General features: G+C 38.0%; 1 protein-coding gene across 1 annotated transcript; it reads right to left on the bottom strand.

The window, feature by feature from the left end:
* Positions 1–1,042: 1,042 nt before the first annotated feature.
* On the bottom strand, positions 1,043–1,990 carry Or10a4 (olfactory receptor family 10 subfamily A member 4). The gene has a single exon (XM_076844172.2). The coding sequence runs from the start codon at positions 1,988–1,990 to the stop codon at positions 1,043–1,045; it is 948 nt and encodes a 315-aa protein (XP_076700287.1).
* Positions 1,991–14,347: the final 12,357 nt, after the last annotated feature.

Here is a 14,347-nt window from a genome sequence, read left to right as displayed (position 1 = left end):
GGCAAATACTGTTTAGCCCTATGATTATTAATGAAATATTAGGAATATGTTTGCACACAGATAGATTGCCTGGACCCCAAAGCTGCTGTTTGCTGAGAGTCCAGAGTCATATTAGTTCACTAGGAAAAACTACTTTGACCAAATAAAATCCAGCTTGAAAAGGACAATTGATTTCATTCAATCACATTAAGATTACAGAAAAAAAATTGAGTACACAAAGAATCATTTCAGTTCCTTACAGCCTGTTCCCATAATCTCTCTCTACTTATCTTTGACTGGGGAGTTCTTTACCCTTTATGTCAAGCAGCTTTCATATCCCACGTGGCTAATGTGAGATTTAGGCTGTTGTCAGTGAGGAGTCTTTTACTATATAAGCGTAGGCCACTGTAGCAGAGGCAGAACTCCTCAGGTGCTAGCCACCTGAACATGTACATTCTAAACCCCTGGGGCTTCTAACCATCCTTTCATTGTCTCTCATTCTCACTAGAATATAAATACCATGAGGCAAGAAACTTATCTGTTTTACTCACTAACATGTCTTCAGGGCCAACACAGGACCTGATGTGAAAAATGCTGAATAACATTTTTGGGGGGATTTTTGGGCGCAAACTTAAAATCTGTCGAAAAAAAAAATGAGTGAAAGAATGAAAAATTCAGTTATTTATTATCATTAGTATAACTACTTTTATTACTTTGTAAATAAAAATTCCCTGGAAATATGCAGGTAGGGTTTTTGGGCAAATAGAAGAAAAGTCAAGTACAAGATCATAAAATGAAATGGATAAAATATAAAAAATGGTGTATTATAATAGAAATTCAGCCTTCAGAGGATCCTCATTTTTGAAGAGTCTCACAGCATACTGAGCCTGCTGTACTGATTTTATTGCTCATGTCCTTTCTTTCAAAAGAGGATCCTGGTCAAAAGTCCCAAATCCCAGTGGGCACACACACTGTGTCTCCTAGGAAGAGGAATTCCCACTTGAGGAATTCAGTTCTCTTTCCTTTGTCTCTACCTGCTATCCCTTCAGTTTCCATCTGTCAGTCACAGTTTCTGAGGGCCCAGGGTCCTGCGGACAACCCGCCTCAGTGCAGACTTCACTTCGTTATTCCTTAAGCTGTAGATGATGGGGTTCAGCATGGGAGTCACCACTGTGTAGGAGAGTGACAGCAGCTTCTTGTTCTCAGGAGAGGTGTTAGATCGGGGTCGGAAGTACGTGAGGATTGCAGTGCTGTAGAAGAGGGAGACAACCAGGAGGTGGGAGGAGCAGGTGGAGAAGGCCTTGCGTTTTCCCTCAGCTGAGGGCATCCTAAAGATGGTGGAGAGGATGCGAACATAGGACCCCAGGATCAGCAAGAAAGGGAAGAGGATGAACAGGACAGTGGCTGTCAGGGCCTCCAGTTCAAAGAGAGAGGTATCAGCACAGACCAGGGCAATGACAGGAGGGCTGTCACAGAAGAAGTGGTTGACTCTGTTGGGACCACAAAAGGGGAAACTGAAAATCCATGTGGTTTGGACAGTGGCCACTGGAAACCCTGAGAACCAAGAGGCAGCTGCCAACTGGGCACAGGACCTACGGCTCATGATAACTGGGTAGCGCAAGGGGTCACAGATGGCCACATAACGGTCATATGCCATTGTGGCCAGGAGACAGCACTCAGCAGCCCCAAAGAAGAAGAAGAAATACATCTGAGTAGCACAGCCAAGGAAGGAGATGGTTGTGTCTTGGATGATCAGGGTTCCCAGCATCTTGGGCACAATGACCAAGTTGAAACCTATCTCCAGGAAGGATAAGTTTCTGAGGAAGAAGTACATAGGACTTTGCAGGGCAGAGTCAGCTGTAGTGACCAGGATTATGAGGACATTGCCCATTAGAGTAATCAAGTAAATGGTCAAAAACAGGAGAAACAGTAGAGCCTGTAGCTCAGAGGAAAGGGTTGAGAAGCTCACAAGAACAAACTCACTGACCGTTGTCCAGTTTCCCCACATCATTCTCCTGCCCAAGATTTCACTGGGCACTTAAACTCTAGAGAGGAAGAATTTTCCATGTTATTTTTACCCTGGTATACTATAAAAAAGAGAAGCTTCTGTGTCCTCAGTCTCTGCATTTCTTGTTATAGTTGTTGAAGATCAAATATCTGTCCTCTCCAATATGTAAAAAAGAAAATTTGATCTTTGGAATTACACATTTTTGGTAGAATTTCATTTTTTTCCAGACTTAGCGAGATGCACTATGCATAGCTACACATGACTTTTTTTTTTTTTTCAAATGGAGAATGTCCAAAGTCCCAGCTTCACACTATGTTCCTATTTCTATCTCTATTTGACAGTTGTGTTAAGAAAGCTCAGATAAGTGTTTCTGGAGAAAGGAGACTTGATGCATAATGAAAGGTGGTGAGATCAGTCAGGACATCTTTTCTGCAAAGCAAAAGGGTGGGAAGGAGAAAATCAATAAATATGAACAGATATTATCAAATGATATCTAAAGAGGAGAGCTGAATAGGTCTAACTGAGGAGGCCCATACTTGGGAATACTTCACTATGTTGTAGGAAATTCCATTGTTAAGCTCAGAAAATTTCAGTCTAAACAGAAAGACATACAACATAGAAATGGGTTTATATTTATCTCAGGGCTTAATGCTCTCTATGTGGCAGTATGTGGTCCAAGGGAACACAGACAGGAGATAGTGCCAGAACTATGGACTGAACCTAGGTGTGTTGAGTATGAAGCTTTTCATCTACTACTCTTGGTTAATTTGTGTCTTGATTCTCAAGAAAATCTTAGGTTCATATTTTATATGTAAGTAAAGTCCAATTCAAATATGCTAATGTGACTAATAAGATAAAATCCTATGAAAAAGAAATGGAAGATTTTGTTATTGTATCAATAACTAAGTTTCAACATTGGGATCCTGAAAACTTGAATGGAGGAATAAATCTAAAAGCATTTAGCATGTTGTAAGGTGCATAAAAATTTTCAATAAATGCTAACCATTGTTATTGTTACTATCATGATGATGATAAGGCTGACTCTCCTTTCTTTCTTATGCTTCTTTTTTGGTACTAGGGGATTGAACCCAGAAGCACTTTATCATTGAGCCTTTTGTTATTTTTAAGACAGCATCTCACTAATTTACTTAGGGCTTGGCTAAATTGCTGGGATCATAGGCATACACTTCCATGCCCAGCTGAATCTACTTTCTAAAACCTACTTCTTATCCAAACAATAGCTCAAACAGCCTGAAGACCCTGCTATTCAATCCTTAAGATGAGATATTAATTACTTAATAAATATTGATTAGCTTGGTATGGTGGCACATGCCTGTAATCCCAGTGGCTCAGGAGGCTAAGGCAGAAGGATTGCAAATTCAAAGTCAGCCTCAGCAATGGCAAGGCTCTTAGCAACTCAGTGAAACCCTGTTTCTAAATAAAATATAAAATAGGGCTTGGGATGTGGCTCAGTGGTTGAGTACCCCTGAGTTCAACCCCTAGAAATAATAATAATAATAATAAATATTGATTATCTTCTGTAAACTAGGTCTTGCTCTAGATACTGAAGATGACAATAAACAAAAATCTCTGCTCTCATAGAACTCACTTTCTCATAGGAAAGATAGGTTATAAACAAATGATTTTAGGAGAACATAAAGTATGTTAGATGGTCTTCAGAGCAGCAGAGAAGAAAAAAGTAAAGAATATGGGCATTTGGGATGTGGAGAGCATCAGGGAAGCTTTCACTGAGTGAATAATATTTGTGTAAAGTCCTGAGCAGAAGCAAGAAATGGAGTATGGGTAAAGCATAAAGGAGGGAGGGAAAGAGAAAAAAAAAGAGAAAATTGTTTAAAAACTATTTTGCTGATTCCTTTTTACTTGTAAAATCTTAACCATGTTATCACTTCTTTTATAAAAACTTCTTTGATGCTTCATCTATTTTCATAGTAAGAATGAACATCTGTGACAATGAAAATAAATGTCACATTCTATTCTAAGCGTTTTGAAGGTATTATTTAATTTTCATGACATCTTAAAAATGCTGGTACTATTTATTAGGCAAACTTTACAATAAAGCAATCTGAAGCACATAAAAATAGAGTAATAAATTTCTAAGGGTAAGCAGCCAGGAAGTGTAGGAAGGTATCCCAGATGGTCTGACTCCATGTCATGAATTTCATCATCAGTTGACACTTTCACTCATTTTTTCAGAATAGCAATGAGTCTGAGTCCATTGCCAAGGACAAACTAGAGCATTTGGCATAGGATGGCAGTATAAGAGCAAAGGAAGACCAATTCGAAAGATGGGGGAGAATTCCAATACAGAAGAAACACTGGAGAAGTGGAATACCATTTCCATTGTCCTTATTTTAGAATAATCATTACTTTATGACTATTATATACTCTAGATAGTATGTTTCTTGAGAATAGAAATTGTGTAATTCACATTTTTACCCCAGTGCCTAGAAAGGCAGATGCTCAGTGTATTGTTACTGAATGAATTAATGGAAAATGAAGAAAATATGGGAAATAATCAGGGAAACATCTATGTAGATATAAGGGAAGTACAGTACACACATTCTAAGGAATTTAGACATAAACACAAAAGAATATTATATAGTATCATAAAATTAGCAAAGATATAAAGAATGATAAGAGAGACAAATCCTATCCATTCTCTTTTCCCAGCTTCCAGTCCCCTACAAAGCTGATGTCACACCAAAATGCTTTTTGTTTCCTGCACAAACACAAAAAGAAATTTTTACCCCATTTTTGCATTTGTGTACATGGCTGTCTTAGAATCTTCTTCATAAGTACACATAATTTTCTGCTCACCTCATGAATCTCATCACTTCCTCTGTGAGGTTTCCCTGCTCACCCCCCCCACCCCTACCTCCACTCCTGGAAGAATCAAGGAATTATTTCTTTTACTTTCTCAATATTTTGTGAAAATCTCAATTAGAGAAGTTTTATAATTATGTATGTATATATCTATTTATGTTTTCTTAATTGTCAACACCATGAGGACAAATGAATTCACTGGTAGCTTTTGCATCTAACAGAGGACTTAACTCCAACTTCTCAATATTTAATGTAGACTAAGATTCAATTATTTTAAAAGTTTGATGCCACTGTTTCTTTAGTTGAGCCACTCAGGTCAGATTGCAGACTGTTTTTTTTGTTGTTTGTTTTTTTTAGGTGCTATTTTAGGTTTTGTCTTCCAAGGTAAATTTATTTTGTTTAAAATTTTTGTTATGTTCTGAGAAAATATTTTAAAAACTTTATTATAACAGCTTGGCATCACTTAGCATGCCATGGATGTCCACTTCACTCAAATATTGAACCAAAATATTTCACAGGACAGAGTCAAGATCTTGAGACCTATCTGCTAAGTCATATTCCAAAATGGGTTCACACCAATTTTTACCTCTTGGGAAAACCATCTACCTTTTTATTTTTTTAAAGAGAGAGGAGAGAGAGAGAGAGAGAGAGAGAGAGAGAGAGAGAGAGAGAGAGAGAGAGAGAATTTTTAAATATTTTTTTTCAGTTTTCAGTGGACACAACATCTTTATTTTTATTTGTATGTGGTGCTGAGGATCGAACCCAGCGCCCTGCACATGCCATGCAAGCGTGTTACTGCTTGAGCCACATCCCCAGCCCCCATATGCTGAGAGCCATAGCCATCTATGGCTCTCAGCACCCATCTACCTTTTTTATACCAGCAAACTTAAATCATTTTAGACACAGGTTGGGTATAAAAAAATACAATTAGATGTTCTAACACCTGAAACATACCTCTATAATGTACAATGACAATCTCATGAAAAAGTTCACCAAGTGACTGAAATGCAGATAAACCATAAGCACTGAGATCTAATATCAGTTTCCTCCAGAGGCCTTTTGGTCATCTTCTTCTCCCACATGGCTATAATTAATCACTCTGTACTCTGTTCTTCGTAGCATTTTAAAACACCTTTATCACAATGGTTTAGCATCATAATTATATTTACGAATGTGTCTTACAACACTCCTTGGAAACCCAAATCATTATTGTATCCATGTTACATTGCCTAGAACCTGGTAACTAATAACAAATTCTTGTAGGATTACAATTAACTTTTTAAATTTTTTGGTACTGGGGATTGAACCAAGGGGTGCATAACCACTGAGCAACATCCCAATTCTTTTTATTTTTTCATTTTGAGATAGGGTCTCACTAAGTTGCTTGGGGCCTTGCTAAGTTGTTGGAGCTGCCTGGGATTTGCTATCCTCTGATCTCAGCCTCCTAAATTGCTGGGATTATAAACCTGTGCCACTACACCCAGCTTAACTTTTATTTTAATGATATTATTTACTTGGTCTATCTATTTTTGCTATTTGTAAAAATAATTATGATATAAATATTGTTATAAAGGTATTTTTAAATGGTATGACGAACATAAGGACACAGTAGTTAATTATACCCATGTGAGGGATGGGGATGACCAAAAAGACCCTTGGAGGAAACTGACATTAGATCTCAGTGTTGATATGGTTTATCTGTATTTCACTAAGGCATTTGGTGAATTTTTTTCATGAGATTGTTGTTGCCATATTAAAATATTTTAAAATGTTAAGGTTCTTTGTCATGAAATTTCTTAGTGAATTCATGATGGGCATTCATAAAGTGATCACTGTTTTTTAAATGTTTATTAAAAACAACCCTTTAAACAATGTTTTAAATTATTGTCTGATAAGAAAGATGGAAATAAATGTAGAATTGTATATTATGCGAACTTAAATTATTATTGTCATAATTATTATTTTGATGTTTCTATACTTCATAAAGATTCTAAATCAAACCTTCTGATAAAGTGGTATTGGATAAATATAAAAAAAGTAATAAAAGTATAGCATAGATCTATGACAGTTGAAAGTGAAAAAAACTGCAAGCACTACAGAATTTAAGAATATTTTAAGGATAGGCAACAAAATGAATCTAGTTAGACATTGGCCAACATATTACAAAAGGCTTGGAAGACAAAAAGATTCTCAAATCGAAAATCCAGAAAGTATCAGAGTATCACTGTCATTGTACAATCAGCTAATAAAGTTGAGGGAACTTTCATAGGGCTAATAAAAGTTTTCTGATTTTCCAAGCAGAGGTATGATGTTTTACAGGGAATGGTAATTCTTAAATTCAGCAAGGATTTGAACTTAAGGAAGAGGCAGGATCTCAGAAATCCACTTGCCTGGCCTTTGCTTTTCTCCTTTGCCATGAAATAGCCCCTCCTTATCTTATGAAGGCCTATCGATTGTAAGAAACATAATGTGAAACCTGATTCAAGACTTTGCATTTGCCTCCTTTCCATTGAACGTTCTCAGTGCAGCACAATTCTGGTACTGTTCTTAGTTCTTGTGCAGCATAGAGCTTTTGATAATTGTGATTGTGACTGTAGCCATCAGAGAGGGAGAGAGAATGCTAGGGAAAGGGAAGATTATTGGGAAAAAGTTGAAGTTGTCCAGTCAGCTGCATCTCTGACCAGAGTGTCCCCTTCTAGGCATAATATCTGGAGATTCTGTGTTTTGTTCCAATAAAGAAGAACTAGATAATCTATTTAAGAGAACTCTTTGAAACTACTGCATAAACAATTGTTTGAGACCACATAGCTATAATGGCAAGGACTCTGGTATCATGAGTTCAGAGCTCAAGTTCTGGATGTTAGTTTTTTAAGCTGCGAGACACTTTACTTTTCTGAGTTATGGTTTTTCTCAATTGTAAAATGTTAGTTATAATAAATACACTCCCTAACTGACAGGGTGATTTATGAGAGTGAATGAGGTAAAATATATGCAAACACTTTGAGCTTTCCAAAGCATAGTATAAATATATAATCATTGGTTCTATCCTTCCCCAGCTTCCCTGATTTGTTAAATCCTGTAAAACTCCATGTCCTTTGCATGAAATCTCTAATGCCATTCCATGTCTCTCAGAAATGTGTCAGAGAGAATATATTTTTGGTGGTGAGCCATTCTCTTTACAAGAAATTTCAAGTCTATACCCCTTTACTCACCTCCTGCAAGTGATGTCTATGTAAATTCCAGAGAAGCCCTGGTCTGTGTCAGTCACTCTAAAGCAGCCTTGGAAAATTTCTGAATGAGTGACTCCAGGGGAGTCCTAAACTATGGCTTTTCTGTACAAGCAAGGCATTCCAGAGAAGTCCTTGATTCTGTGTTTGCCAATCATTCCAGAGACCCTCTGGGTTCTGCTCATCTCAGTCCACATTGCTGGTGGATTCTGAGTTGTGCCTTTGTCACATTCTCCAAAAAGCTTTATCCCAGGGCTATGCCAGTCACCCCAAGTAAATCCTGGGATGTTGCTGATCTCGTCCCTATAAAGAAACTCTGAGCTATGCAGCATTCATCACTCCAGAGATGATCTGGGTTAGGCCTGCGTCAACTACTCTAGAGGATTCCAGCCTGGGTCTCAGGACTATTTCATTCCCTGCTGTTTACTATAGGGAAGTGATTCCCCCAATATTTCTTCTTCCTCAGGTGGAATCATAGATTTAATTTCTGACAGTGTGAGTTTTGGAGAATTCCCAGGAGTGCCAAAATTCATGAAGATTCTGCATTCCTATAATTGGAAGGAGGTCTTTATTTCAGCTCCAACTTTCCCAGTAGATGTGAAGCTTTTGAAGTAGTTGTTTGATTGTATGTTGCTTACTGAAAGCAAAGGGACAAAACTCAGTGGTCTTTTTACCCTCCAGGGTGTGGACTCCAGAGAGATTAAAAGAGCCTGCCAGTATTCTTTTATATATCTCCCTTACTTTTTTAAAAAAATATTTTATTTATTTATTTATTTTGCATTACAATTCTTAATACACCATTATATAATAATTTATCACATCTCTGATTATATATAAGGTATGTTGATATCTCCCTTACTTTTGATCCTCATTGGCTGGTTCTAAGGAATGTTTCTGATCTTAATGCTGGAGGAGAAGTTTTCAGGCATAAGAAAGACAATTAATCATTGTTTAAACCAAGTGAAAATGTTAACAAAGACAATAATCAGGTGGGGAGGTTATTAACTCTAGGTTAAGATGAGGGAAGAAAGTCTTATTGTAATCCCAACCCTCCTGGAATAGGAATTGAAGTCAAGAGAGTAAGGTGTGGTCAGTGTTTGGGACACAATTTCCTCCAGAAGATAAGGGGTTCATTCGTAGCCTCAAGTGGATATCTGAACATTTCTCACAATGCTTTTGAAGTAGTTGTTTGATTGTATGTTGCTTACCAAAAGCAGTAACCAACATTTGACTTGTTCATTTTTACTTGATTGTTATTGAGCACGTTGCCTAAATATATGTGCTTTAAAATGTCCACAAGTCACATTCAACATAATTTTTGTCTCACTCCCATCTAAAAAGTTTGAGATAGTTTGTTTTGATTAAGATGGCAATTTCAAATTATGCCTTGTTCTATAGGATACTCCACATTCTCAACACAAGCAATAATAGAGAGGTGGCTCCATGGGTGAAAAAGAATAGCTATTTATTGTTTCCTCTGGTAGTTCTTTTCTTTGTCTAGTATATACTCCAAATCCTTGTTAGATCCCATGCTTAGTTGAGATTGCATCTAAATACAACAAGTAGATACAGCTCCCTTATCTCTCCCTATCATTCTTCCTTTCATCCTTTTCTTCTCCCTCAGTCTCACTCTAGAATTTGCAAGAGAAGCAATTTTAACATGGGTTCCAATGGCAAAAAAAAAAAAAAAAGGCAAAGAGCCACTTTGAATGTTTTTCCTTTATTAAAAAAAAAATTCACTGGGTGTCTAACATGTACCAGGCACTAAGGATTTAGTAGTAAATGACCTTTGCCTAATGGATATAAAGTTTAAAAATAAAAACAAACATCAAAGCATCATATTAAAATTACATCACATTCAAATTACAACTGCAATGAACATGTAACTTGAAGAAAAGCGTGTAGCTGCAAAAATATCAGCACTATGTTCCTTTACCCAGGACATATATCTGGACATGAGGGACTTAGATAATGATGTTATTATGAATAGCAACCTCAAAGGTTCAGACATGTATTTGGATGGCCAAGATAGAAGGCTTAAGAGGTAAATCAATAATTATGAGGTTACTTTCTGAGTCCTAGCAATCTCAAAGAGGGGTACTATTTAAATGAGAGATAAGAACTATTGCTGCCCTATATTATGATGTGCCATTTTTTAGTCTGTTGGGAAAAATAAAGATGCCTTGAAAATGATGTATTCAATATATGTTAGACTGTATTGTTTCTAATGATTAATTCGTATCCTTGAGGGAGAGTTTGAATATTTGTGTTTGGTTCAACTTACTCATGAAAGGATTCAGAGAAAAATCTGAGGATGGAGTCTTGGAAAGGGGTGTCATTTGCTTTGTGCAGCTTATGGCCCTTGAAAAGTGGTACTGACTCCCATGACAATCTATGGGCTGCCTCTCAGGTTCAAGACTGTCACATTCATCTGCATCATCTTAGTACCAAACACTGTTATTCTAACTAAAGCACTGCTGGCATTTTTATTATTCTATTATTATGCATGTTAAATATCCACTGTGGCAACCTTCAGCCTCACTGAGCTATCTGCCTGGATGGTCTCTGTTGTCTCCTAGGTACCAACTGTTGTTTCTGGTAATACTTTGGTTTCAAAGATGCGTATATTTTGAGTCTGACCTAATAGTTACTCTATTTCCTCCTAATATTCTTAGTGTAAAGATTTGCAAAACGTAAGGTATTCAAGAGTGCTTATGTCATATTAAAATAGAAACACTTGTGCGGGTCTTATTTTTAAAGTTATAGATACTCTGGTGGACAATAAATGTAAAAATAAATACATAAAAGTGTACACAAAATTTGAATTTTCTATTGATAAACTTAGAATAGATGCATACAGGAGAGAGTAATTCCTGCTGTATGCAGAGACTTAGTTTTTGGCTGATCCTGCAGTGTAGACAAAAGCCAAGCCTGGGAAACATTCCTTGTCAAAAGGGAGGAAGTGAATAGCCTTGATACTCGGTTCTGCTGCTAATAGTTACCAGATGTTCCAGTCCAGTGGGTTTTCTGGGTACAGCAGGGTAGTTGCAGAATGTTCTTGACTCTGTAACAGCAGGATAGTTACAGAAATGTTTCTAGCTCTGTAACTTTTTAGTGCACAAAGAAGGCTCTTGAAAACTCTCAAGCCTTGAACAATTTACAATGCCCCTATAGTTAATTTTTCTGATTATGAGATCCTATAAAATATACTTGTGGAGCTAGTTCTGGGTTACTGTTTCTCCATCGGAGGGTAATGTTCCACTTGGCCTGAGATTTTTAAGGTCTCTGTGTTCTTCTCCAGGACCCCGCTGGAGATCCTTGGTACAGGGGAACTTTAAAAAGAAGAATCAAATGAGGAGATTCTCCTGGGAGACGTGCATATATAACTTTGAGATCCTGACAAAAGAAGAGGTCACTGTGTAGAATAGCAAAACTTTGAGGCAACAAAAGAAGAGATTGCAGGTAAGGAGTGCTTATCAGTAGTGGGATATCTATCAGTGGCTGGTTATAAAACATGGGAAATTCAGGTTCTCAAGAGAGGACCTTTTATGTGCAAGTGCTTAGAATAATGCTTAAAGCTCAAGGGTGTCCCATTAAAAGTCATCAGCTTGCTGAATTTTTAAATTTTGTCAGTGAAACTTGTCCCTGGTTCCCAGAGGAAGGCATTTTAAATTTAGATACCTGGGAGAAGGTTGGAAAGCAGCTGCGAACTCGCTATACTAGTGAGGGTCCAGATAAAATTCCCATACAAACTTTTACCTTATGGTCATTAATTAGGGACTGTTTAACTCCTACTCAAGAGGAATTAAGATTACCCTCTTCTACCCTGGCAACAGATCTAAGACAAACTTTGGGTGGGTGTCAGACTCTAAAATCTTGTCTGCCCTCTGCATCGCCTCCCCCTCCACTGGTTATGGCGGCAAACTCAGCTACAGGTGGTAAATCATTGCCCTTGCAATATGAACAAGACTTAAAATTTGAGGTGAATCAAGATAAGCATCAGCGGGCAAAGAGAGATGTTTCTGATAATAACAAGGACATAACTAAAAAGTTTGCTGCTTTGACTTTGACTGTACCTCCAGTGCCCTCTACCTTAGGTGCTAAATCAAGAAAATCAACTGTTTCCTGGCCGCTGGCTTTGTCCCCATTCCAACTGAGCTTACTAGAGGCTAGACAGGCTGGGGAAGATATTTCAGGCTTTCGAATTTTTCCTGTAATTGAAAGGGCTGATCCAAATAATTCTGGACAAATGTTACATATGTGTGAGCCTATTCCTTTTAAGACCTTAAAAGATCTAAAAACAGCTTCTAGGGCATATGGGCCAACTTCCCCATTTGTTATTAGCTTGCTTGATACTATCTCCAATGATGCCCTGACTCCAAATGATTGGCAGGTTCTGGCTAAGGCATGCTTGAGTCCTGGAGATTACCTAATGTGGAAGTCAGACTGGGTGGAAGCCAGTGGTGAACAAGCAGTTAGAAATCAGACACATGGTGTAAATATTACTACAGAGATGTTAACAGGGACTGGAGCCTTTCAGGGTTTACAAAATCAGCTAAATTATACACTACAAGCTTATCAGCAAATAAATATATGTGCAACAAAAGCATGGAGGAGTTTGCCAACAAAAGGAGAAAAAACAACAGATATCAGTAAAATTAGACAAGGACCAGATGAGCTTTATGCTGATTTTGTGGCTCGCTTGTATCAGGCTACACATAGAATTATTGCAGATCCTGATGCTGGAAATATTCTGGTAAAACAACTGGCATTTGAAAATGCAACTAAGATTTGCCAAGATGCATTACGCCCTTATCGAAAGAAGGGTACTGTGAGTGACTTTATTCATATATGTGCAGATATTGGGCCATCTTATATTCAAGGGGTGGCTTTTGCCACTGCATTAAAAGAAGTTTTTCATCCAAACAAGCAAAAAGATAAGCTCAAGGGACTTTGTCTCAATGGTGGTGAGTCCGGGCATTATGCCAAAAATTACAAACAGTGCTCTAATCCTGTAAAGGTTAGTGGGAATCAGGGTTCTCCAAGGCAACCAGAGATAAGCCTTCGATGCCAGCTGGGTAATCACTGGGCAAAGGAATGTAAATCACACACAGACATACATGGACATCCTTTAGTCCCTCAGCAGGGAAGCTGCCCACTGGGCCAACCCCGACCCCGACAAACAGTGGGAGGTCTGTCACTTACTCTACCTAGGCTGGGGAAACCTGCAAAGCCTCAGTCAGGGACCTCTACCATGCCAACTCCTAGAAGCACAGGATTGGATCTCTGTCCCACCTCCATGTTTGTATTGATTCCAGAGATGGGCCCACAGGCTATTCCTACAGGAATTTATGGTCCCCTGCCACAGGGTGTTATGGGCCTTATTTTGGGAAGAAATAGTCTAGTAATGAAAGGTGTTCAAGTGTTACCAGGAGTCATAGATCCTGACTATGAAGGAGAAATTAAGGTCTTGACACAAGCAATTAATACTACTGTTCAAATTCTTCCTGAGACTAGAATAGCACAGATTGTTCTTTTGCCTTATAGGCTGACTGGTAAAATTCTTTCTCTGGAACCTAGAAAAGAAAGAGGTTTTGGCTCCTCTGATAGGGTATACTGGTCACCATTGATTAAACAGGGACATCCAGAACTTGAATTAAAATTAAATGGAAAATCTTTTCAAGGTGTGATAGAGACTGGGGCTGATGTCTCTGTCATTGCCCTGAAGAACTGGCCAAAGTCTTGGTCTCTAAATATGGCCTCTGCAGACTTACAAGGTATTGGTCAGGTTTCCCTGCCCCAACAAAGTGTTCAACAACTTAGATGGGAGGATTCTGAAGGTAATACCGGATTAGTTAAACCTTATGTCCTTGATAATCTTCCTTTTAATCTCTGGGGAAGAGATATATTAGCTGACAAGGGTGTCCTATTATTCAGTTCCAACTCAGTGGTTACCTCTCAAGTGTTAAATCCAGGTTTTAACCCTATTAAAGGATTAGGTAAAATGCAACAAGGTAGACCACTTCCAATTCCTGCCTCTCACCAACAAGGGCCAAAAGAGCTAGGCTATAATGTTTCCTCATCTTTTAATTAGGGGCCTTCCTCAACTCTCCAACCCAGAAAACAGTAGCCCAAATCATCTGGCTTTCTGATGAACCTGTTTGAGTTGATCAATGGCCCTTAACAGGAGAGAAGCTTCAAGCAGCTCAGTTATTAGTACAATAACAGCTTCAGGCTGACCATACTAAATTTACTTTTAGTTCTTGGAATACTCCTATTTTTGTGATTC

This window comes from Callospermophilus lateralis, chromosome 2 (assembly GCF_048772815.1).
Source record: "Callospermophilus lateralis isolate mCalLat2 chromosome 2, mCalLat2.hap1, whole genome shotgun sequence".
In the NCBI taxonomy this organism is placed as follows: domain Eukaryota; kingdom Metazoa; phylum Chordata; class Mammalia; order Rodentia; family Sciuridae; genus Callospermophilus; species Callospermophilus lateralis.
The sequence above is the reverse complement of the archived record's forward strand: the minus strand, read 5'-3'. Positions and strand labels throughout refer to the sequence as shown.